Source organism: Nicotiana sylvestris, chromosome 9, assembly GCF_000393655.2.
Source record: "Nicotiana sylvestris chromosome 9, ASM39365v2, whole genome shotgun sequence".
Taxonomy (NCBI): Eukaryota; Viridiplantae; Streptophyta; class Magnoliopsida; order Solanales; family Solanaceae; genus Nicotiana; species Nicotiana sylvestris.
The window spans coordinates 108,642,048-108,668,688 of NC_091065.1; the positions used below are offsets into that span (position 1 = coordinate 108,642,048).

Here is a 26,641-nt window from a genome sequence, read left to right on the forward strand (position 1 = left end):
GTTGCTGTTAGCAGGTCCAGTGAGGTGGCCTGGTGGAACTTTGGTGGAGACTTGTTGCAAGCTGCTCAGTGGATGATTCGCAGCTTGAGGAGTCTCCTTCTATTTTTTTAGTCTACTGTCCTTTTTCTTTCGGATAGTACTTGTATTTATTATTTAGATTTGTATTTATTCTTAGAAGCTCATTGACTCGTGACGCCAATTTTTGGTGGATTTTTGCGGTTATTAATGAATATTAGAAATTGACTTTTGTTTCTATTTATATCTTGTATCGGTTAGATAGCATTGCTTTCTATTCAGTTGGTATTTATGTGTGTTCGCTTACATAGCAAGCAAGGTAGGCATCATCACGACCTACGGAGGGTTTTGGGTCGTGACATGCCCCAACTTCACAAAGAAGAGTACCTAATTCAAACGGAAGGAGAAGATGAAATTACTACTTGGTTAGGGCGGCGATCAACCGAGGATCAAGAAGCTCATAAAAAGAATCCTAGAATAGAATAGGAGTAGAGAGAAGAAAGTAAAAGACATGGAAGCAATTCCATAAGGCTAAGCTTTGATCTCAATAAAAAGGGGAATGGTTAGCAAATATCAGAAAAGACGCACATATAGCAACTTTTTCATAAAATAAGAAGCATCATTTATGGAGTTTCAAGGATGTTAAAAAGCATCATTTGAGATATGACAAACAACACCATGGAGGGATTAGTGCATGTTTTTATCTTAAATAAACATTTTTAGCAACTGAGATGGCGGAATTAAGACCACGACGGACAAGTTCATGAGATTATCTCTTATAATCTCAAATCAGTTTAAGCTCATGGGAGTTGGCAGCATTTGTTAGTATAAGGCTCTAATTTCACAACTTACAGAGGTGATGTCCAGCAGGTCAAGGTCAAATCCAAAATACTTTAGAGATCGTCACAAGACACGGCACAAAATTACCACAGGACAGAATAAGGAAAGGATTTCTCGATATACTATAAGTTTTGAAGCACCAGAATCGAAGCAAAAGACTTCCCAAACAAGATGGCAGCACGACGATAAGCTTGAGCCCTGAGGAAAGTTGGAGAAGAAAAAAGCATATCAATGAAACTAGCATGTCAAGAGGATGTGACATGGATACGAGTTTCAGAAACATCCACAACAGCGGAAGGAAGAACGAATAGTCTGCCAAGACAACACAAGCCACCGTCTATATAACCTCTGAGTGACCATCGAGTGGCAGACCAAACCCTTCCTCTACATTATTACTAGTCCTGCATGGTTGCCTCACCATTGACCGAGGAGATGGATACAAAGCAATGTGATCTTTACAAGAATCAACATCACAATCCAGCTATGGCCAACTGCCAGCCATGGCCAACGGGAAGAAACTGCATTATCACCCCACCAGAGATATAAAAATATGCCAGCATACATAAATTGGAGCAATAGTACATGAGATGAGGAAGATGAACGGGAGAAGTGGCAAAACTCAATACGATCACACAAATAAAGCTAATGTAAGAGATTCATTGGGGTTCTCATTTCACATTTTAATGAATTTCTTTGACACATTCTCTAAAAACATTACTGACTTGAGTATTGGAGATTTAAGTCAGGTTCATTGGCATTTGAATATTTTCTTCTTCCCTGCATTTTATGTTACCAGTTGTGATCCATACGATGAGGTTTTCTTTGGTTGCTCGAGATATTCATTCCGAGGTGTGACAGAAGACCAACGTTTAGGTGAACTCCTATTTGAAAAACTCTGTCCCGACAACCTAAGGTGTCCTAACCCTGATCCTTCCATTGCCAGCTGCGCCCCGATTTGATCATCAACAGATATCATTGGCAGCAGTTGACTTACAGGTTATACTCAAATTATGAAACGGCACTGTTGGGTTTAAATTAAAGGTTAAATAACCAGACTTTATTGCGACCTCCACCAAAATGTAAACCAATATCTCAAACACGTGTTCCTGATAAGTGCCACAAAAGTTGATAGTATATTGAGAAAGATTCAAAAATTGATCAATAAACTTGGAAGAGGCAATAAAAGCTAGTCTCAAAATAGCATCAAACACGACTTTCTCGTGCTTTCCAATTTATATAAGGAGTCTGCGAGGTCCAACACTTCATACTCAAAACAGAAAATGAATAACGAGTGTGTAATATTTGAAACAAATGGAAAATCTCAGAGGAAAAGCTAAAATATTCAATCTTGTTCAATTTCAGAAGCCCTAGAAGCTGATTCCTAAGGGCAGTTTCTTTATTAAAAATAAATAAATGGATGAGCTGAAAGCTTAATCAGGAAACTGACGTAATGTACACTACTTTTATCTAACAAGTGCTTCAGCTCTTTGACCACCATATGGCCTGGTATATACGAATTTGTAACATTTCTGTTCATGATAATCAATTTCTGCTTCAACCAGAACTATTCTCCTTTTATGTAAATGAGATTCTATTATAGGATGCACAAGTTCTCCATCAATTAGTTTAATATCTAAAGAACTTCTTTCATTTGGCTATGCGCAACCAGTGTTAAAAATAGCGTGAAGCGAGGAAAAGCGACAACCCCCATTTCACGAAAAGCGAGAAGCGAGAAGCGAAACGCCCGCTTTTTTGAAGTGAAACGGAATTTTTAAAAAAAAATTAAAATAAATACGGCATAGACAACTGTTAGAACTCAGTGCATGTGTGAGATGAAGAACCCTAGCCATGGAGGAAACATGAGCTGGGAATGAGCTGAGGAAGAAGAAGAAGAAAATGAGAGAAACCGATTCAGTATATCAATGTAACAGTACATTGTGTCTTTATATACATATACATAATTAACCTCCACTAACAAGTTAGTGGTCCCTACTCTATTTCTAACATCCATGACAGCTGTACACTAACTATCTAACTAACAGCTTCCTCCTTCTTGCTATGTTACTGCATTTGTTTCTACACTCCCCCTCAAGCTAGGTGGTGAGAAGATATTCAGCAATCCTAGCTTGGACACTAAGTACTCATGTTGAGCTCTAGGCAGTCCTTTAGTCAGCACATTTGCCAACTGTTCTTTGGTTCCCACATACTCTGTCTTGATTAGTCCCTGCTGAATCTTCTGTCTTATGAAATGGCAATCAATCTCTATGTGTTTGATTCTTTCATGAAAGACAGGATTAGCAACTATTTGTATGGCTGCTTTACTGTCAGTGAAGATAGTAACTGGCAACTCAAACACCACTCCAATATCCTTGAGTAACCCAAATATCCACACTAGTTCAGCCACTGTTGTTGCAATGCTTCTGTATTCTGACTCTGCAGAGCTTCTAGAGATAGTGCTTTGCTTCTTTGATTTCCATGATATCAGTGAGTCCCCATACTTTATAAAAAATTCAGACACAGACTTTCTAGTCAATGGGCATGCTGCCCAATCAGCATCACAGAAGGCTGAGATAACACTTCTCTTCTGACTAGATAGAAGTACACCTTGCCCAAGGTGATTCTTAACATACTTGACCACCCTGAGTGCTGCCTCCATATGAGATTTCTTAGGCTTTTGCATAAACTGGCTAAGAGTTTGAACACTGAATGCAATGCCTGGTCTTGTTACTGTCAGATATAGGAGTTTGCCCAGTAGCCTTTGATAGCTAGTTACATCATGTAGTAGTGCATCATCCAAGGTGTTGGTTGTGCCTGTAAATTCATCATACTGTGGAGTAGTGAGTTTCACATTTGCTTCAAGAGGTGTAGCAGCAGGCTTTGCAGCACCTAAGCTAAGTTCAGATACAAGTTCTAATGCATATTTCTTTGATGCATCAGAATACCCCATGGTGATCTTGCAAACTCTATCCCAAGGAAGTATTTCAACTCCCCTAGGTCCTTCATCTTAAAGGTCTTCTGGAGTGTAGCCTTGGTTTCTTCTACTAGTCTCAAATCAAGTCCTGTGATGAGCATATCATCCACATAGACTAATATAACCACAATGCAGCTGCCAGTACCTTGTACAAACAAGGAGTGGTCATGTTGACTCTGTATGAACCCAAAGTTGATCAATGCCTCTGATAACTTGGCATTCCACTGCCTGGGTGCTTGTTTGAGACCATACAAGGATTTTAAGAGTCTGCAAACTGGCCTACTCTCCCCCTGACTCTGAAAGCCCTGAGGAAGAGACATATAGATTTCATCTAGCAAATCTCCTTGTAGGAAAGCATTGTACACATCCATTTGGTGGATATGCCAATGTTCAGAAGCTGCAACAGAAAGTATGGTCCTAATTGTCACCATCTTAACAACTGGACTGAAGGTCTCTTGATAATCAATACCTTCCTGCTGGCTGAACCCCTTGGCCACCAATCTGGCTTTAAACCGTTCAACCTCCCCTGTAGCCTTGTATTCACCTTAAAGATCCATTTGCAATCAATAGGCACCTTGTCTGGAGGAAGTGAGACAACCTCCCAAGTGTGATTAGCTTCTAAGGCAACAATTTCTGATTTCATAGCCTCCACACACCTTGGGTCTTGAACAGCCTCATCATAAGAAGAAGGTTCCACAATAGATGAGAAGGCTGCAATATAAGATTGATAAGAAGGAGACAGAGAGTCATAAGAAACATAGTTGGCTATGGAATATGGTGTAGTAGTGGTAGAGGGCTAAGTGACAAAGTCCTTAAGCCACAATGGAGGATTCTTAGTTCTGAGTGACCTTCTCAGAGTGGGGCAAGGCTCAGAAGCAATGGACAAAGGTTCAGAACCACCAGAAGAAGTAAAAGGATTTATGTGAGGAGAGGGACAAACATCTCCGTACACCTCTTCACAACTGGGAGGTGAAGAAAAGGGGGTGAATATAGGAAGAGAGACATTTAAGGAGTCTTTGAAAGGAAATACATTCTCCGGGAAGACATCCCTATTGACAAAGAATTGTTGTGTAGAAATATCTAAGAGAATATAACCTTTTTGAGTATCTGAAAACCCCATGAGAATAGCAGGTTTGGCCCTAGGCATAAGTTTGTCGGTCTTCTGCACTTGCTAAGCAAAGCACAAACAGTCTAGAGTCCTAAGGTGTCCTAGCTGAGGCCTCCTCTTGTACATCAGCTCATAAGGTGAATATCCTTTCAACACTGAAGATGGTAGTCTGTTGATCAAGTAGGCTGCAGTGATAACACAGTGACCCCAAAACTTGATAGGAATGTGAGCTTGAAACCTCAGAGCTCTGGTGATTTCTAGGAGATGCCTGTGCTTCCTCTCAGCCACCCCATTCTGCTGTGGAGTGTATGCACAGGTGATTTGATGAAGAATACCAAGTTTATTGAAGACAGTTTTACACTGAATTTAGAAACTCAGAGCCATTGTCAGATCTCACCATTTTAACTGTATTATTGAACTGAGTGTGAACAAAAGCAAGGAACTCTGGCAGTACAACACACACATCAGATTTCAGTTTCAGTAAGAAAATCCAAGTCATTCTAGTGAAGTCATCAACTACTGTGAGAAAGTATCTATAACCATCAAAGGTTGCAGTTTTATAAGGTCCCCAAACATCTACATGAATTATATCAAATGTACTAGTACTCTTGATACTACTGTGAGGAAATGGTGTCCTGGTTAGTTTAGCACAAGGACACACACAGCAATTATTGATGGCATTAGTAATACTAGCTAGCTTAACAGGGAATAGTCTCTTCAAAACAATGATAGACACATGACCAAGTCTTCTGTACCATAAGATTATATCATTGGAACTGACTGAGTGATCAGCCTTTGTGTTAACAGCTGCCAAGGACACAGCAGTCAACCTCTTATTTCCATCTTGTTGTAGAAAGTACAAGCCATCTCTTTCTCTACCAATCTCCTTCATCCTGCCATTGAAGAGCTCCTGAAACACACAAAAATCAGGATAGAAAGAGGCAAAACACCTTAGGTCCCTTGTCATTTTTGACACTGACAACAGGTTATACTTGAACTTTGGTACATAAAGTACTACTTTTAGTGTGTTGTTGTTTGATATCTGACTATCTCCAACATGAGTTACTTGTGTGGCATCTCCATTTGGCAAGAGAACCTTTCTAGGAATAGGAGGAGCAATTACAGTTGTCTTATCTAATAGATTGAGATTAGACTCTATGTGATTAGTTGCCCCTGTATCAATGATCCATTCTTGTGGACTATTGGAAGCTAGTAAAGCAACACTAGTACCTGCTGCATGAGCCTGAGATGTAGGTGTAGGACTGTTGTTGTTTGTTGAGGTAGGGCTGACTGTATTGTTGTTCAAAATTTGCATAATCTGGTCATACTGTTCCTTGGTAAAAGGAAAGGCACCACCTTCTCCATGTTGTGGTTGTAATTCCATATTGGCAGTGTGACTGTTGTGTTGCAAGGGCTGAACAGATCTTGGCTGCATAGTAGTCATCTGAAAGCCAGGGTTTGGCTAACCACTAGGCTGTGAGTAGGGACTTAGTTCAGGTGGTGCACTGTAGTTACTAGATGTTGAACCACACTCAGCTACTGCATTATAAGCACCAGCTCCCCCTTTCTTCTTAAACTTGTAGTCAGCTAGATAACCAACTATTTTGTAGCAATTCTCCTTGCTATGACCTTTTAGTTTACAGAAGTCACAGTATAGATTGAAATTCTTTCTGTGTTTTGGTCTATTATCAGACTTGGAGCTGTATAGTGCTGTAGATTCATAGTGACCACTGGTGGCATTAGGTCCAGCACCTAAAATACCTGCTGATCCTGCTACATTTCTTTGACTTTCCTCACTCATTAACATAGCATAAGCTTGATTCACAGAAGGAACAGGTTTCATCATAAGAATCTGACTACGAGCTTGTGAGTATGAGTCATTCAATCCCATAAGGAACTGATATAGCTTCTGTTTGTGCAGGTGTTCAATAAATTTCTTAGTTTTAGGGCAGTCACAACCAGGATGAGGAACTAAATCTTCAGTTTCGTCCCATAGATCCTTGAGTTTAGAATAGTACACAGATATAGAGGAGATACCTTGAGTTAGGGTTGCAATTTCCTTGTGTAGGTTATAGCATCTAGTGTCATTCACCTTGTCAAAACGCTCTTGCAGATCCATCCACACGGTGTGTGCATTGGTTACATAAGCGATTCCACTGATCAAGGTCGGTGCTACAGCATTCATCAGCCACGATAAGATAATTGCATTGCATCTCTCCCAGGTACCAGTATTTTTCTCGAAATTTTTCCTTCTTCCACCTTCCGTCAACCATTCCAAGCTTATTTCGACCTAGAAAAGCAATTTTCATAGATCGATACCACAGAGAGAAGTTGTCTGTCCCTGTTAGTTGAAAGGAGATCAGAGAAATTCCACTTCTATCAATGGATGCCAGATACAGAGGATGAGTGATTGGAACTGAGATTCCTTCTTCAAATTCATCCTCCGACGAGATTTGCGAGGTTTCAGTTACAATTGCAGGTGTTTTCCTGCTCAGAATTGTCATTCGCCATTGTTGACGATGACCTAAAGCTTCAGATTTGAGAGATGAAGAAGAGACTTGAGAGAGTACGAGAATTACGAAACTGGATCGATTTGCGAGCTGTAATTCAGAGCTCTTGCCCTGATACCATGTTAGAACTCAGTGCATGCGTGAGATGAAGAACCCTAGCCATGGAGGAAACATGAGCTGGGAATGAGCTGAGGAAGAAGAAGAAGAAAATGAGAGAAACTGATTCTGTATATCAATGTAACAGTGCATTGTGTCTTTATATACATATACATAATTAATCTTCACTAACAAGTTAGCGGTCCCTACTCTATTTCTAACATCCATGACAGCTGTACACTAACTATCTAACTAACAGCTTCCTCCTTCTTGCTATGTTATTGCATCTGTTTCTACAACAACACATGTAATTGTAAGCAAATGTTCAATACTTGAATTAAAAAACTAAAGAGTAGCATCAATTAAAGCACAAAATGAGCATCCTATTCTTCTTTAAGATTGTCAAGAGTAGCATCAATTGGGCAGAATTTGGGCAGAAACGGGGCAGAATTTTTCTGAAAAAAATTCGCCAGTATTTCGGCGCTTTTTGGACGTTTAGAAAGAAGAGGAAGAAGAAGAAGAGGAGGAGGAGGAAGAAGACGAGGAGGAGGAGGAAGAAGAGGAGGAAGAGGAAGAAGAAGAAGAAGAAGAAGAAGAAGAAGAAGAGGAAGAGGAGGAAGAGGAAGAGGAAGAAGAAGAAGAGGAAGAGGAAGAAGAGGAAGAAGAGGAAGAAGGAGGAGGAGGAGGAGGAGGAGGAGAAGAAGAAGAAATGGACAAAACCTTGATTTATTAAATAAATGGACAATTCCTAAAGTTTCTATAAAAACCATTTATGATTATGGTTGGTTTGATAAACTCTCTTCTAAACAATTGATAAAAACGACTGAGCAGTCTTTAGCATTAAATTCGTCTGAACAGACTATTCGTTTGTTAAACAAACATGATATAGATTTATATAAACATCATTACCATTATCTGCATATTGGTATGGTTCAAATTGCATTTAAACCTTTAACCCTTAAAGGTTTACCAGAGACCTTTTTAGCAGCTCTTAGAGATGCTAGAAATCTGAATTTCAGACAGTCTCTAATGGGTTCGATAGAATCTACAGTGGCCTATGGTCCAGTATATTTTAATACTCAACCCAATCTGCAACTATCTCTTTCTGATGTTAATATTCTTGATGCTTTGACTTTAAATGTGAAAACGCATGGTTATAATTATGCGCCTGGTTCTGAACTTATATGTCTGTCCTATAGGATTTATTTCAAATTGTTATCCACTTTGAATCCTAGATGTAAGTTATACGATACATCGGATCAGACCATATTGGTAGAAACCAATTTTGCAAGGTCCAAGGTCACCACTAGGAGACCTATTAGGTGGGAGGAAATTAATTTTCCAACTACTTGGACTTTAAATTCGGTTATATCCCCAAGTCAGATTACGAACGACTTGTCGAATACTGAATTTTCGCATGTCACTCAAAATCCGGATGGTAGGATTTGTATTCAATTTGATGATAAGTCTACTATTTATAATAGACATTCATTTTCTAACCATAGACTTCTACCTGCTATTCATCATATTTCCCCTGTTGAACCAGTCTACAGTCCAGCTCGCAATCGTGCAGCTTCTTTACACACTATTGCTAGTGATAAGCCTGATCAAAAGGTTAAGAGGGTTGAAAGGGTTAAGATTAACCCTCAAACAAATATTGTTCAAGACAATGACAATATTTCAGATAAGGATAATCCTTCTGTATCCGAGATGGATTTCGACCCCAATAATATTTAATGATTCCACACCAAATAGATTTTAGTCCCGGTTCTCGGGCCCGTAATTATATTCAAAAGGAATTTTATAGTGAAAAATGGAACCAGTTTAAAACATGGTTTTTTGATACTTATAGTAAAGAGGATTTGAATAATATATCTCAAGAATTTTATGAAACTTGTGCCTTACATAATCAAATTATGTATTTTGTTCCTTGGTTTATAACAACTTATTTACCTCTTTATATAAAGGTATTAGAAAGATCTTATAAAGACGGGAGTGGTAATATTACTAAAGCAATTTATCCTCCTCAGGCTCCCTTTATTTTACCTAATAATACTGGTATTACTTTCACTGCCTTTCAAAAATTTATTGATGATAATGTGGCAGCTATTAGTATTGCAGAAATTAATAAATTGATTTCTCAAAACAATTATTTGGGTTTATATGTAAAAATTTTAGGAGAACATATTGGTTCTCTTGATAAAAAACTTGATGATTTGACTATTTTAATAAAAGAAATGGGTACTAAGAAAGGACCAACTGATATTGCCTCCACTTCAGGAAGTAAAACAGTTGATCAAAACATTCTTACTCATATTCAAAGACCTCCTGAGATTCAGGATTTTAAATTTAAATCTCTTGATGACTTAGCTCAGCTTTTAGATAAAAAGCTTTCTGGTTTAAATATTAGACCTATTGATTTATCAAAAAATTTTGCTGATAAAATGGAGACCGTTTCTGATTATAAAACTGAGACTTGGTCAGAGTTTAATAAACTCAAAGGGATTGTTAAACAAAATCATAGGTATGCTGATAAACCGAGAATGCAGACCTATTATTATCCTCGTCCTACTCCTCAAGATGTGTTGATTGAGGAACGAGATTGGAATCAGACTAATACGTCTTATAACGGTTCCGAAATTTATGAATGGAATCTTGATGGTCTAACTGATAGACAATTAACCATTCTCGTACACAGAATGCTCATGTATTCGACTATCTGTAAAAGTGTTAAAAATACAGATAGAACTATTTGCAAAATGATTATTGCAGGTTTTACTGGCCAACTTCGTGGCTGGTGGGATAATCATTTATCTGTAGAGGAAAAGGCGTTCGTTATAAATGCTACGGCAACCGACGAAGGTGTTGATAACATAGGTATGGCTCTAGTAGTGGGTAGAGAAGATGCAGTTTATACTCTTATCCTTACAATTTTAGAGCATTTCAACGGTAGATTTACCTCAAACCATCAGACCGTCCGAACTTTACTTAATGGACTTAGATGTAAGACCCTTAGTGAATTTAGATGGTATAAAGACACTTTTATGAGTAGAGTTATGGAACTACCCGACAATAAATTTGAGCACTGGAAAGCCAAGTTTATAGACGGTCTCCCTTCCTTATTTGCCGAAAGAGTAAGGGATGTGTTAAAGGGTAGTTGCAGTGAGATTCTGTATAATAATTATACCTATAGTAAGCTTATAGGAGTTTGTACACAAGAAGGATTGAAATTGTGTAATGAGCTAAAGCTTTCTAGGCAGCTTAAGATTGATAAGCTTAAGGAGAAATCTCAATTAGGGGACTTCTGTACCCAGTTCGGTTTACCCGGAACTTCTACTCAAAGTAGGAAGAAGAAAAACAGATATCATAGGTATCCTTACCCGGATAGCCCGTATAAGAAAAAGAGGTCTAGATATAGGCCTAAGGAAGAACGTGATACTAGAAAAGCGCATCGGAAATCTACTCGATTTGCGAAGAACAGATCCAAACGTGATCTCGCTGATATTAAGTGTTATAAGTGTGGAAAGTTTGGTCATATTTCTCCAAATTGCAAGCTTCAAAAGCTAAAAACCTTAGAACTCGATGATGAGTTACACGATAAGGTTTATGGCTTGTTATACACTTCAGGATCAGAATCTGACTATTACTCGGAGACTGAATCTGAAGCTGAAGTTGAGTTAATTGATTTTTCTGATAATAATAAAAATGTTGATACTTCCTGCACTACTTGCAAAGGTGATATTTGTACTTGTGATAGTGACGAATTTTATAAATTGCAATCACAATTTGATAATCTAAATATAAAAACTATTACATCTGATAATGTAATAGAACTTTTAAAAGAAGTTACTGATGAAAAACTTCGTGAAAAAATTATTAATTTAGCCGCAAGTTCTAGTTCTAGTAATTCAAAATCTGTTGAAAAATACAAGAACGAATTTGAACATTTTGCACCTTATTCTTTATCTGAAATTAATAAACGACTTCAAAAGTCCAGTACGCCTAGTAGAGATACTTCTTTTGATGATTTAAAAGGAGAAATTGAGAATTTGAAAAGGGATATTAAGTCTCTTAAGCAAAATCAAATGATTTGCGATCACCGAATTACTCAAATTGAGAAAAATAATTCTCTACCTGAATTTTCGACTAAAGAAATTTCTGAATTTTCTAATGATAAAGGAAAAGAAATTTCTGATGGAAAATCTGACTTGTTTTTAGGTATGATGCAAATTATTACTGCACATAAATGGTATATTAAAAGTACTATTTTGATCGATAATTCTTTTTCTATAACTGATATAGCTATGATTGATAGTGGTGCAGATGTAAGCTGCATTCAGGAAGGATTAATTCCAACTAAATATTTTCAAAAGACCACTCATTTGGTTAAATCCGCTTCTGGTCATGCTTTAGATATAGAGTACAAACTGCCAAATACACATATTTGCCAAAATAAAGTCTGTATTCCTCATTTCTTCTTTTTGGTAAAAAACCAGTTATACCCTCCAATTATACTTGGAACCCCTTTTATTAATGTTATCTATCCGTTCAATAATATAGATGAACATGGTTTTTCTGCTACTTATCAAGATAAAAAGATAAGTTATTCTTTTGTTACAGATCCCGTAACTAGAGATATTAATGTCTTGATTAATATGAAACAAAGGCATGTTGATTCGTTACAATTAGAAATTCTTAGCATGAATATATTCGACACTTTGCAGTCTGCTAAAGTTCAGCAGAAGATTAAATTGATTGCTGAAAAAATGGCCGTTGATGTTTGCGCCGATCACCCTAGTGCCTTTTGGAACAGGAAAAGGCATATTGTAACTCTTCCATACGAAGAAACCTTCTCTGAGGATGATATTCCTACTAAATCTCGACCTTGCCAGATGAATGCTGAGCTAGTTGAATTCTGCAAAAACGAGATTGATAGTTTGTTACAAAAGGGTTTGATAAAACCCTCAAAATCTCCTTGGTCATGTTCTGCCTTTTATGTTAATAATGCGGCAGAAAAGGAACGAGGTATTCCTCGCTTAGTTATAAATTATAAACCATTAAATAAACATCTAAAATGGATTAGGTATCCTATCCCTAATAAAAGGGACTTGCTATCTAGGTTATATGACGCCAATATATTTTCAAAATTTGATTTAAAATCTGGTTATTGGCAAATTCAAATATTTAAAGAGCATACTTATAGAACTGCTTTCAATGTTCCATTTGGACAATATGAATGGAATGTTATGCCATTTGGTTTAAAAAATGCCCCTTCTGAATTTCAAAAAATTATGAATGATATTTTTAACCCTTATTTGGATTTTGTCATCGTTTATATTGACGACATATTAGTATTTTCTAAAACTTTGGAGATGCATATTAAGCATCTTGATATTTTCAAGAAAATTGTTATACAAAACGGTTTAGTAATTTCTAAACCAAAGATGAGTCTATTTCAAACGAATGTTCGTTTTTTAGGTCATAATATTTGCCAGGGAAAAATTACCCCAATACAAAGATCAATTGATTTTGCCTCAAAATTTCTTGATGTTATTACTGACAGGACACAATTACAAAGATTTTTGGGAAGTTTGAATTATATATCCCCTTTCTATAAAAGTTTGTCACGAGACCTAGCTCCTCTATACGATAGGCTGAAAAAGAATCATAGACAGCCTTGGACTGACCAACATACTGAGTTAGTCAAAGGTATTAAACAACGTGTTAAATCTCTACCTTGCTTAACCCTTGCTAATCCTACTTGGCAAAAGATTATCGAGACAGATGCGTCTAATATTGGCTATGGAGGGATTTTAAAACAAGTGAATCCCAACAATAAGAGTGAATACCTAATAAGATTTCACTCTGGTAAATGGACCGAAGCCCAGAAGAAATATGCTACTGTGGCACATGAAATGTTAACAATTGTTAAATGTGTTTTAAAATTTCAAGACGACTTGTATAACCAAAAGTTTTTGATAAAAACTGATGCTCAATCTGTTAAATATATGTTTGACAAAGATTTTAAGCACGATGCTTCTAAATTAATATTTGCTAGATGGCAGGCTCAGCTGGCGCCTTTCGATTTTGAAATACAATACAAAAAAGGAATTGATAATTCTCTTCCGGATTTTCTATCCCGGGAATATTTAGAATAAATTATGAATTATTATACCATGTTATTTGATGATAAGGTGTTGATCACTATTCTTAAAGTGATTAATTTAAACAGAGACTTAAAAGAACTAATACTTGATAAAGTTATGGCCGACACTATTAATATTATTGAAGAAGAATGCTCTAATTCTAATGAAGTTACTAATATTCTTCAGTTAATTGAAAATGAGTTTCCCAGCCAAGATTATATCGGCGATAGAATTATGATATCCTTTTTAATTAATAATGACTTGCTATTTCTGCAGAATGGACCCTTCATGGGCCACCAGGGGCAGAGGTAGGGGAAGATCTTCCCCTAGTAGGACTTATTCTCAGGGATCGTCATACGGATCCTCATCAAATTCCCCAGTAATACAAAGAGGAAAAAAGAGTTTGATAAACTCAAAAGTACCTCATACAGGTGAATCATCAGGACATTCTATACATTTGGAAGATATTCCAGAGGATAGTCCTTTATATGGACATCTGCAGGCTTATTTGGCATCCAAAAAGCAAAGTGATACTTTTGCTTCAATTGCTAAAGAAGAAGACAATGATGATATCAAGTCATACGAAAAATTACCAAAGAGAGAAATGATATTTCTCCTTGAAAACTCTGAGATTCAGAGAAAAGAAGAACCATGGAAAATATTCCAGAGATATCTGATTAATGGATTATACTACCCGGGTGAATCATATAAAACCCGCACTTATTATGAGACTATCTTAATCAGTACAGGAAGTGCAGAATTCCAGCACTTTTCGGGTTATAACACAAATGAAAACGTTTATAACTTTTCAAAAGTCATTATCAAACAGATTATATCTGTTGAAGAATGGGGGATTTCAACAATGAAAGAAAGGCAGATAAGTCTTAATAAATCACCTATGAATTTTACTTATTGGGATTATATCCAAGCATTTGATAGGGTGCTTTATTATAATAATGAGAGACACAAACATACTTGGTTTATCAAAGTATGTGCAAAGGTATTTACAGGACCTATCCCTAACTGGTTTTTAAACTGGTGGTCATACCACGGTCCCACAACAAAAATTCTGCCTGAACCATTCCTTAAGTTATACAAAGAATGGGCAAAAGTTTCGCCGTTCCTAACCGAGTTATATCACGCAGATCATATCTGTTACCTAGAAAAAATTGATCAAATCTACTTCTTTATTGAATTTTCTATCCCCTGGATCCATAAATGGACTCCTGAATTAGGTTATACAGAAGAACAAATCCCTTGTTCATATAGGGTATTCTACAATAATTTTTGGGACAAATTGATGAAGACTGATCCCAAAACAAAAACATTTTATGGACAAGAACTATTGGATTCTATTAAAACACAAATCCAATTATATATAACGACCCCTCAAAAGAAGATGATAGAAGAGAGCACAGTTAAACATATTGCTCGAAGAATATCAATTCAAGAAGGAGATAAAATTGATTTGATAAATCAATACTTGGAAGAAGTGAAGAGAAACTTGCTTCAGTCACTGGATCAGTGCGAAAAATCAGACACTTCAATGCGAAGTGAAACAAGTGGTGATGACCTCGTGGAAGATACACAACCAATACAGCCAGAGATAATATTATCTGACAGAGATATAGAAAAGGTGGAAGATTTCCTCCAACAAATGCACAATTTGGACAAAAAGAAGACTTGACAGCTTATTAGCCGCCAGGACCCACTCAACAGTAGATACACTGTTCATCAACAGTAGAAACACTGTTCAACAACAGTAGAAACACTGTGTAGGGACCCAGATGTGGGACCCAATTTACTATTCTAGATTCTTTTTTCGTTATATAAGACGACTTCTTCATTTGAAAGAGGAAGAGTCGGAACCCCCTCTCTCTCTACTCTCTCTCTACTCTCAACTCCCTTTGTAAAGATTTAGCTTATTAAAGTTTGTAAATCAGTTGAAGATTAATAAAAGTTTTGAAGTTCAGTTCATCTTCAGGGCCTTGTTTCTCGGCCTTCAAGGTACTTATTCTATTTTCTTTTTAGTATTTTAAATACTTAGTTTCTCGCCCAAGCCGTGACTATGTCCGGCTAAACGGATTCATATCTATGTTGAAGAACTAATTTCTCTTGCATGTTAACCATGAAGAATCCAGACTCTTTCAAAATATAAAGAAATTTTAATATAGTTTCTTGGCTTGGTTCCAAGATGGTGGTACAGTCACCTCTGGTACTACTCTTATTGGCTTTGCCTTAGTGGCTACGTCTAGCCAGCTGTGACATTAAAGCCCGCTGAAGTTGTCAAAAGGGCTATCCCTTTCACAGTTAGAACTGCTAGACACATGGGCTCAATAAGAGTATGTATCGGACCTGGACAGGCCCCTTGCTTGGGTAAAAGGATATAGATCCTTCCATACAGTCATTAAACTATAATAGAATTGCTGTATATTTCGAATCCTTATTGGTCGTGCGGACTACCGCCAACCTTTAAAGGTACTAAAGCAGCTAGATCTGGATGGCCGTGCGGACTACCGCCCGCCTACCCTGATCCTCATTAAAGCCCGCTGAAGTTGTCAAAAGGGCTATCCCTTTCACAGTTAGAACTGCTAGACACATGGGCTCAATAAGAGTATGTATCGGACCTGGACAGACCCCTTGCTTGGGTAAAAGGATATAGATCCTTCCATACAGTCATTAAACTATAATAGAATTGCTGTATATTTCGAATCCTTATTGGTCGTGCGGACTACCGCCAACCTTTAAAGGTACTAAAGCAGCTAGATCTGGATGGCCGTGCGGACTACCGCCCGAAGAAGAAGAAGAAAGCTGATGTTGTAATGTTCAAGAATAAGAACCCTAGTTTGCTTGAACAAATCGTTGCTTCATGTGAGGAAAAAATCGCTGGTTTTTTTAGGAAGAAAAGGCTGGTTTAGAACCCTAGTTTGCTGCTGAAGAAGTGTCTAAAATAGAAGACTCGACGATTTGGATCTTTTAATTGAAAAAGACTCGTTTCGGCCTTTTAATTCAAGAAGTGATCGCTTCTTCCGCTCCCGACCGCTTCACTGCTTCTCGCTTTTTAGAGAGAAGCAGTCGCTTTTCTGTACCTGAGCTTTTAGTTGGGGTAGCGACCAACCCATCGCTCCGCTCCGCTTCGCGCTTAAAGCGAGGAAGCGGACACTTTTTCTAACACTGTGCGCAACCACCACAAAGAACTACTCCCACAGTCCTATTTTATGTACACAATTTCCTTTTTAGTTTGTCCCAAAAGAATGGACACATATCTTTTTATATTTAGAAATACGTTAACTTTAAACTTCTCATCTGACTTTATAGGCACACAAATATCTATGGCTTTTTTTAGACCATGGTCTTTCTTTCTTTCTTTTTTAAACTCTGCGCGCAGACGCACAGTTAAACACCATTACATAAAACAGGGCGGTTTAGGAACATCCAAACATCAACTGGAAAACTGCTACCTCATTTAAGCCCTCCCATCCCACTCTTCATAGAATTCCTTCAGAAAATCCTCCATAAAGCTGTGCCTTTTCTCAGCCCTTTTCTTCCCAGCCTGTAATAAAGAGATGATTTCTCTCGGCTCAGATACTAAATTAAAAGAAAAAACTCATATGAAAATTTTTCTTGCCCAGTTTATTAGGTTCTGAAAGGATAAAGCAAAATATACAGAAGCGCATGATTAACTGACCTTTGTCTTCATCAAGTCCTTCAATTTGAGAAGCTTCTCATGAAAATGATTCACAGTTGTCTGCTCTACTTTTTTCATGTAATTTTCCTTAGACAGATCCAATCGAGGTTGAATTTTTGGGTCATGGAGAACTCTATGCCTGCTTCCACCAAAAGTAAAGCAACGGGCGATTCCTGAAACCATAATTATTGTATGATATCCAAATTCTGAAAAACCAACATCTTTTTAAGGTAGGAAAACAACCAAGCAGTATGTAACCAGCAAAAATTCAAGTAGCATAAATTCAAATCTTCAGCAGCATCTGCCTGCCACAGAGAATGAGAGGAGACATAACATAAACAGGTCACCAAGAGGTAATTAAATTGAATCAATTACCTATTGCACCAATTGCATCCAGTCGATCTGCATCTTGCACCACCCCAAACTCTATTGAATAATTCCTATTTGTAAGCCCTCCAACTTCTTCCTTGAAACCTATATCAAAGGCAACAGTTCATTTTACCAATATTTTCAAATCATCAGAGGATAACAATCATCTTGCGCATTAATCTTCCAGAGAAAATGAAGCCCAACGAAGATGACAAATTATAGTGCAGAAAATGAGAGCGAAACACAATCACCAATCACTCCATGGTAACGGAGAAAGGTCGTGTGAAAATACAGACAAAGTTTTACATGAAATAAGTCTGTTGTAACCAAGGAAACAGTACATATACATTAAGGAAGTAAAGTTTTATAGCCTGTTTGGCCAAGCTTCTCTAAAGCCAAAAGCATTTTTTTTTTCAAAGTTGAAGTGTTAGGCCAAGTTTTCGGAAGAAAGAAAAGTGCTTTTGAGTAGAAGCAGAAGCAGTTTTGGAGAAGCGGAAAAAAGTAGATTCTCCCCAAAAGCACTTTTTTGAAAAGCACCTTCGAGAAAAATACACCTAAAAGCACTTTTTAAAAGCTTGGCCAAACACTAATTGCTGCTCAAAAGTGCTTTTCAAATTAATTAGCCAAACACAACAAACTGCTTCTCGCCAAAAATACTTTTGAAAAAAGCACTTTTCAAAAAAAAAAAAACTTCTCAAAATAAGTTGATTTTTGAAGCTTGGTCAAACAGGCTATTAGTTATACTACATTAACCACACATACGAAAAGACAGTAATGAAAACATTGTCATGAACACAAAACCACTTGGAAAATCTTTTGGTCTGGCAATACAATAACATTATGGTCGCTAATTTGTATTCCAGATTAGACATGAATAGCAGATCATGTCGGTAATTAGACATGCATAGCCTGATCATGTCGGCATGATATATGTTTAAGGTTCGTGCCAGACATGCACAGATGAATAAGAAAATTTCAAAGGTTGAAGCAATAGAATATTCAAAGGTATGATTTAACAGAAAGAGAGTCATACTGTTTGCCTTACTTTTTGCTAATTCAATTTCAAAGTGACACACGTTATAAAATTATTCAGTATGAAGTCCGAGAGTGTATTTTCTACTTTATCAGATAGTTTTTACTTTATGTTACAAGAGTGTGTCAACAAAAATAATTTAAGAAGGACGGAAGAGAACAAGAAAAATCACATCAACATCCAAAAAGATAACATAACTACATTAGACAATCAACTGCATCCACAAACTTACCCATCCCCTCTATTATATTCAATATCTTTATCTTCATTCCTTCCTCTATGCCTTGACCCTGAAGAAATTCTTCAACAATCCTTTCCTCAGATGGATCTCTAGAAGCCAAGAGAAAGCATCAGAGATGAATAAAATGGGAAGTCAATTATTGAGAGTGAATACTTGGGAGAAGACAAGAAAAACCAGTAATTAAACAATATACAAGGATGGACCCCTAAAAAATTTAAGAAGATTATTCTACACAGAAAAAAAAATCCATGACCATATAGAGCTATCAATCAAATGACGGGAAGAGCATGCCAAAAATGATAAAACCAGCATTAATGTCTTTCCATCTTATTGTGTCATTTCATGTAATTTGTGATTTTTTTAAAGACATGTAAGGGGGGTCTAGTAGCCGAAATTTTCAGCAAGCATTCAAATCTCTGTATCGGGGCCCCCCCTCCTGCAGCACCACATTGACTTTCTTGTAATCGTTGTTCTCATTAATACAAGAAAGCTTTCATCCAATTCTCTTATGCACTCTATGATCTTTGACATTGGCCTCATAGTACTGCACTAAACTACTCTAATGCACTAAGCGGACATTCAGTTGGCAGAAAGTAATCACCTGGAAGTCGGTTCTTTGTCTTACATCACCCTTCCAAGACACTTCAAGAAGGCGCATGGGCGTCATTTTGACGTCCATACGGAAAATTATCACCTTTTAAGGGGACATTCGGTTGGCAGAAAGTAATCACATGGAAGTAGGTTCTTTGCTTAAAAGGTGATAATGAAAAATTATCACCTTTTAAGCAAAGGCGGAATACCTAAAAAAAACTAAACTTGGCACGGATTGCTTAAAGGTATTTTGCCTTTAAGCAAACATTCATACACCAAGCCATGAGAATGTAGACTACAGAAAAATCCTTCATATCTTGAAATCTGATAGAAACTAACCTTATGTATTTGTAGTCACCTGCATTCATTAAGCCAATCAGAATCTGATTAGTTACATAATATATCAAAGGAATAATGAGAAAACTTGATTATAAGCAGAGAGATGCCAGCTCACTCATCACAATTGCTTATAATATTTCCTTTCAATTGTATTGTAAAATGACAGTCATCAAATAGATCCCGTCCCTTCCCTCGTCCTACCACCCCAAGCAGCAAAAGCAGAATCCTCATAATCCAATAGGTTATTCCCTCGTATATTACAGTGTTGATTTATGATAATAGAAAAGATAGCCACAGCACTATGTAAATAATGTGCAAAAGCATTCTAACAATATGTTAACACGGTCGCTCTAAACTAAAGCTCTAATATCTCCAAATAAGAGTGAAAGTGTCATCACCTATGTCATGTAGAAGAGCAGCCAGTTCCACCTGAGATAATAGCAAAAACAGTTTTAACTTGTGTAAATGCCTAAAAGAATAATAACAAACTTCCCATTAAGAATTTTTACCATTTAATAACTCATAATCAAATCTTAGTAACTAACAATTGGCAACTTATTTTACATATCCATATCATTGAGTCCTAGGATAGAAAAGATAGAAGAAAACCCCAATTCTCCCAAAGGACAAATTATCCACCAGCAACTCACAAATTATTAACAGTAGTAATACTTTGAACCCTGTATCATGATTAGTGTGAAAAAGTAACCCCTACGCCTCCAAAGAATATGTTTAATTTGTGAAAGGGCAAGGTCTCTAACTTACGATAAGCATGGAATGAGGAGAAGAAGAAAGGCCTTCTTCGCGAGCAAGTGAAAGGGCAAGGTCTCTAACTCGGAAGGCATGGGCTGCATCATGTGAAGCATCGTTTCCTTTCATTCTTTTCTCTACCAACTCCTCTGCCTTTCTCATTATCTCCTTCTTCGCCATCAAAGACTGCCTTTGACGGGAACGCCCCTTCTCAAATCATTTAATCTAATATATTATATTATTTTAAGTTATTATTTATATATAGTGTATATATATAAATATAACAAAATTTAAGGATAGTGATCAAATTAATTGTTTATTCCTTATTTATTCTTTATTAAATTAGCAAATGTTGTGCTTAGTATTATATATTTACTAATGTGACTTTTTATTAACTTGTCAATTGGCTTAATATTTTGACACTATTTCACTTTTAATATAACATAGATATATATTGAATTTTTTTTATTTTTTTTAAACTTATGTTATATTGTTCAAAATTATTCAATGATCAAAATTTATCAATAATGTTTTAGTGTTATTTATTTATATTTTATTTTTTAATTAATTCAAAATATAAATATCATAAAATTATCTTTATCTCCCTCGTTTCGTATATTCTTTTCTACTGTAATATTTGAATAGTTTTCTGATTTGTAGTTTATTAAAAATTCAAATAATATAATAATAATTATAATTTTGAATTCATCAAAAGTATAAAGAGATAAGTTTTTTATTATTTTTATATGAAGTCTACAATATTCTTAATAATTATTAATTTTTGTTATATATATATATATATATATATATATATATATATATATATAATATACTTATCTTATGTATAATAGCCTAATAGGATTTTATATTTTTGTTTTTTAAATTAGAATAAGATCATACAACATGATTTATATTCTCCACGGTTTGCGCAGGTGCTATACTAATATATTATGATAATAAAAAGAGAGGCAAATACTCTATATTAGGCCAAGTGACAACATAATAAAAAGTCACGGGGGAGTGGAATCCCAACATAGTATAAATGCATTTACTGCAAAGATGGAGATGGTACAGCTAGTTAATGCCTTGATTCGTTTTTAGGACTAGTCCACTAGACTTTGTTAGCCCTATTTATGCGCCTTGGGAACTACCCATTTTATCTCCATAACTGTCGGCCTATACTGCCCCGCGGTCGAGCGTCGATGGTCCTCGAGAGATGAAACTCGACCGTAGTCTCGAGCTTTCGAGATGTGCTTTCGAGGCATCGTAATGACGGAAAATTGGACCCTCTGATTTTACCGTATACAGATAGTCCCCGCGTTTCTTGGAGTGGAACGATAAGAAACGACTTTGATACCCATCTCTTCGAACTTCCCGCTATGATGTCATACGTATGACGCAAGCCTTTGCGATAACCGAGGCATCATGTTGACTCGTCTTTTCAGCGACATTCAATGTACTGCCGATTCTCATTCTCTATAGCGATAATATCGCCACCGATTCAGTTGCCAAAAATGCATTGATTGCGCCTGCCAATACGTCTATCAAAGATATTGATAGCGTTGTCGATTACACCACCACACTCTATAAATGGGAGCCTCCTGGAACCAACTTTTCGTTCAAGTGTCCTCCAATATCCTTCCACCCTTTTCTTCTCCTCATCCTCATCCATCGTTATCCTTCATGTTGAGGCTCGCGGCCTTAAGGTTGCATGGCGGCGTTCTCGTCAGCCACGCTATGGCCTTTTTCCTAGGATTTCCCTTGCCAAGCGAGATTACACTGACTTCTTCTTCTTGTTGTTGTTACTGTTATTGTTGTCATTAGTGGCTCGGGGTGATAAGATAGGGGCGATTTCTTCTAACTCGGGAAGATATTCGGACTATACACTGCTGCTCAGGAGGGTGTTCGGACTATACGCCGCTGCTCACCTCCCTACTCCGGCATGGTATGGCACTTCATCCCTTTTGCTTTTCGTGGGGTGAAGTGGCATTACCGGCTGCTAACTTGCACGGCACAATGTTCCAAGAAGTGGACTCAAAGTAGTCGTGCAGGTAAGGCCGGCACTCGCCAAGTCTCTTATTGGGCCGTGGTTTTCTCGGTCTGATAAAAGCTTTTGCTCTTTGGCGGTCGGTCTATGACTTTTTCTTCATCTTTTTCTGCTTTTTCATTTTCCTCTTCTCCATCTTCTCACTTTCCTCTTCTTCATCTTCTCCCTTGGAGATACCATTTTGGAAGACCGAGATGAGACCCCCGAGGAGATGGTGCTCGAAGATACTATCGTCGAGGATGCATCCCCCAGAATAGATTAGACTCTTGGCTTTTACTATATGTGTATTTTTTTTGCTTCTTTGTATCTGTGCAAAGACCCCTCGTGAGCTTTTGTAATCATATGTAAGGACTCCTCGTGGGCTTTTGTAACCGTGTGCTTATGAATACAAAGATATTTCTTCAATGCGCCTCTGATTGATGTTATATTTCTTTTTATTTGTGCTTGTGGAGAATCTGAATGCACGACTCCACCGATTGGTGCGAGTATCGATCCTGGGTGCAAGTATTTCTTCTGGCCCTTGATTGATTAATACAATTCCCCGTAGAACCATTTGTCATCCCTTGGACCAGGCCCGGATCGGTTTGGTAAACTCGGGTCGTCGGGATCCCCGACTTTGAATTGAATGCGAGTAGGGCTTCGAACTTTCAGTACGAGACTTAGCCTTTTAGACCCCGCGATAGTCCTCCATGGGGGGATTTTCTCGGATGCCTGAGGATAAAGATAGCCTTTGGGATTTGGGGGGCAGTCCCCGAGTGGGGGTTTGCTCAAGCTCGGGCTACCTGGAGACTTATTTTGAACTCAGTGTAGATAGCCTTAGGGTGTTGCAGATAGATCCCGGATGAGGGCTTACCCGAGTTTAGATGGTACCTCGAGGCCAAGCCCATATGAGTAGAGTTTTAGTGCTCATCTTATTCTTGGAAGAGGCCCTCGAAATCGGGTGCCATCTCGAATCTCGTAGTGATATTGGTGGCCTCTTAGAGCATATGTTCTTCTTGGTAGAGGTCCTCGAAATCGGCTACCATCTCGGGACTTGCAATGATGCCAATGGCTTCCTGGAGCCTATCTTTTTTTTTATGGAGGTCTTCGAGATCGGGTATCATCTCGAGATTTACAATGATGCCAATGGCTTCCTGGAGCTTATCTTCTTTTTGATGGAGGTCCTCGAGATTGGGTACCATCTCAGGACTTACAATCATGCCAATGGCTTCCTGGAGCCTATCTTCTTTTTTATGGAGGTCCTCGAGATCGGGTACCATCTCGGGACTTACAATGATGCCAATGGCTTCCCGGAGCCTATATTCTTTTAGATGGAGTTCCTCGAGATCGGGTACCATCTCGGGACTTGCAATGATGCCAATGGCTTCGTGGAGCCTATCTTCTTTTTGATGGAGGTCCTCGAGATCGGGTACCATCTCGAGACCTGGTTGATGCGGGGTCTCCAACCCCGAAACATCGTATGGCGGTGTCAAGTGTATGGCACGGTTACGAAATGACCGAGGCGATTTCGCTGGCATATCTTTCCAAAGCGGTATACGTTTTAGCCAGTATTTTTAATCAGTCTTTGAGGCAGGCAGGTGGTCACCGTTTTTTCCATATATAGGGTTGTCTTCGCCCTTTTGGAGATTCCGCTATTCTGAGTAGTTATCCTCTTTTATAGAGTTCTCCTTTCCTGCGTTAGGTTCTTCACCATTTTAGTTTTGACGCTCTTGCTCAAATTCCCGCTCCAATTCTCTAGTTTCACCATAGTCATAGCCGCTACGTCAAGGTTCGCTCGACAAGGAGAATGGGGTTCCGTCTCTGGGCATTTTGTTTCGAGGGGGGTCTTCTTGAGTCGGCGAGGAAGGATTATGGATGGGGGGAAGAGGTAGTACTGCGGGTGCCTTCCCCAGAAGAGATCATCATGGACCATGCCGAGGGGTTTTTGAACGTGTATGCATACCCCTTTACGTTGGGTCCCCTTGATAGGGTTGTGCTCAACTTCTGTCGAAAATACTAGATTACCTTGGCGTAGATTCATCCGTCATTTTGGAAAGTAGTATTGATGATGAGGTTCTTTGCGGAGAAAGTAGGGCTCGAATTCACTCTTAGCCATCTCATCAGGCTGTATCGACCTTTTCACCATCGAGGTCTGCTAACCCTACGATGCCGATCCACCACGCCCTTCGTTGTTGATGATGAAAAAGATGGAGATCGGGGGTGGATGAGCCGATTCGTCCGTGTACGGACTATCGATATTATTCCAGTGGAGTTTCTGCCATTTCTTGAGGAATGGAATTTTACACATAAGTGGTACACTCATGCCTTCGTAGTTTTGTTTATGGTGAAGGCGGGCTCCGTAAATGTACCTTCTTTTCCTTTTCTACAGCGATTTGTGGATGCCGGGCGAGGTTCCCGATCTGCCGGATTGGGTTCGGAAGTTGTCGACCCACTCGAGTTGCAATGAGCGTAAGTGGCTAGCTTTATCTAAGGGTAGGTGGGAGGCAAAACACCACGATACGTGCTATGTGATTTGCTCCCCCCTTTCTCTCAGAAGGGAAATTTTTCTTTCTACATACTAACTCTGTCATCGTAGGCATTGTGGAGTCACTTAAAGCGAGGTCGTGCCCTTTAGTAGAGGGAGATAGACCACCGGCTTCAGGACTGGGGGATGACAACAACAACAATAAGCAAGAGAGGCCTTTGTAGGACGATAGTGATTGTATCAAGATGAGTTCGGCCCGGAGGCTTAGAGAGGGCATTTTAGCCGAACCTGCAGCACCCGAGGGTTCTCTGCCGCTGGCTTCTTCTCCTGTCGAAGGCACTTTGAGGGATGTTCGACGCCAAGGGGCACGTATATCGTGCAACCGTGTCCCAAACTGGCACAAATTCTATCGAAGTAGATGGAGCCAGACCAGTAGATGTACACTCAACTCTTGAGGAAGCTCAACAGCTTTGCTCAGAGGTAGGTTCAGGCCATTCGTACTGGTTTTATAGTTTTGTAATATTTACTTTCTTACCATATTTCTTTTCCACAAGCTTTTAATAAGCTCAAATGTGAGCTACTTCGCCGTGAGGCCAGATTGCGAAAAGCCATTGACGGGGAGAAATCCCTTAGCCTTCTTTGCGATGAAAGGGAAGATGAGTTGGCGCGTTTATGGTATGAGGCGAGTCAAAGCTCGAATTATGAGAGCTTCCTGAAAGAGCAGGTAGTTTTGTTCCGAGGGAGTGTGTGTTCCTTCTTCTAGCTTCTGAGGCTAATGTTTTGTTTATTTCAGTTGCAGAAAAAGACAGAGGACCTAGAGCGCCTTCGGAATGAAGTTGGCCGAGCCAAGCGCGAGTATAATGAGTTAAAGAGTCAGGCGGACGTTCAGGCTTCAGTGGGGAAGGGTGCTCTGGCTAAAGCCTACGCCTTTGAGGTTCAACTTCGCTTAGCTCGTGATAATAGCTTGGTTCGAACAGATATAATTACAAAGCTCAAGTCTGATCTTTTGAAGATAAAGGCCGAGGTTGTGGATGCCCGGGCTGAAGCCTTAATGAGCCAAACTAAGGTTGACAAAAAAGTGGCAGTCTACTTGAAGGACGCTGTCGATGCTCAAGCTGAGCTGAGAAGGACTCTTGACCACGAGGGCAGGAGCAAGGAATACGCTTGGTGTAAATCTCGAAGGGAAACCCTCGAGGAGATCCATGCTAGGGGCTTCGATCTCTCGGAAGTGATAAAGCAGGCGAAAGCGGAATATATGATGCTAAGCTCCTTCTGTCTAATGTCGAAGATAGCGAGAAAGAGACCGACGGGCCATAGTCCCCGAGGGGGATGTAGATTAGGCCTTCCTTTTTTGCGTATAGTGCTTTCAAAGAGCACTTGTAAATGGAGCTTGTATTTTTTTTGCATATATGTACGAAAAGAAGCCTTGCAGT

General features: G+C 38.4%; 1 protein-coding gene across 4 annotated transcripts; it reads right to left on the reverse strand.

Moving 5' to 3' along the window:
* Positions 1 to 784: 784 nt before the first annotated feature.
* LOC104211911 (uncharacterized) lies at positions 785 to 20,906 on the reverse strand. 4 transcript variants are annotated; one of them, XM_070156019.1, is made up of 8 exons: positions 20,713 to 20,906; positions 20,346 to 20,376; positions 19,948 to 19,966; positions 19,009 to 19,106; positions 17,750 to 17,848; positions 17,375 to 17,547; positions 17,148 to 17,239; positions 785 to 1,053 (listed from the first exon to the last, which is right to left on the reverse strand). In XM_070156019.1, the coding sequence occupies exons 1-7, from the start codon at positions 20,875 to 20,877 to the stop codon at positions 17,153 to 17,155; spliced, it is 672 nt and encodes a 223-aa protein (XP_070012120.1). In that variant the 5' UTR covers positions 20,878 to 20,906; the 3' UTR covers positions 785 to 1,053; positions 17,148 to 17,152. The 4 variants fall into 4 exon arrangements, with proteins under 4 accessions (XP_070012120.1, XP_070012122.1, XP_070012121.1 ...); XM_070156021.1 differs by lacking the exon at positions 785 to 1,053 and adding an exon at positions 1,397 to 1,961; XM_070156020.1 differs by lacking the exon at positions 785 to 1,053 and adding an exon at positions 5,759 to 5,844.
* Between the last annotated feature and the right edge of the window lie 5,735 nt (positions 20,907 to 26,641).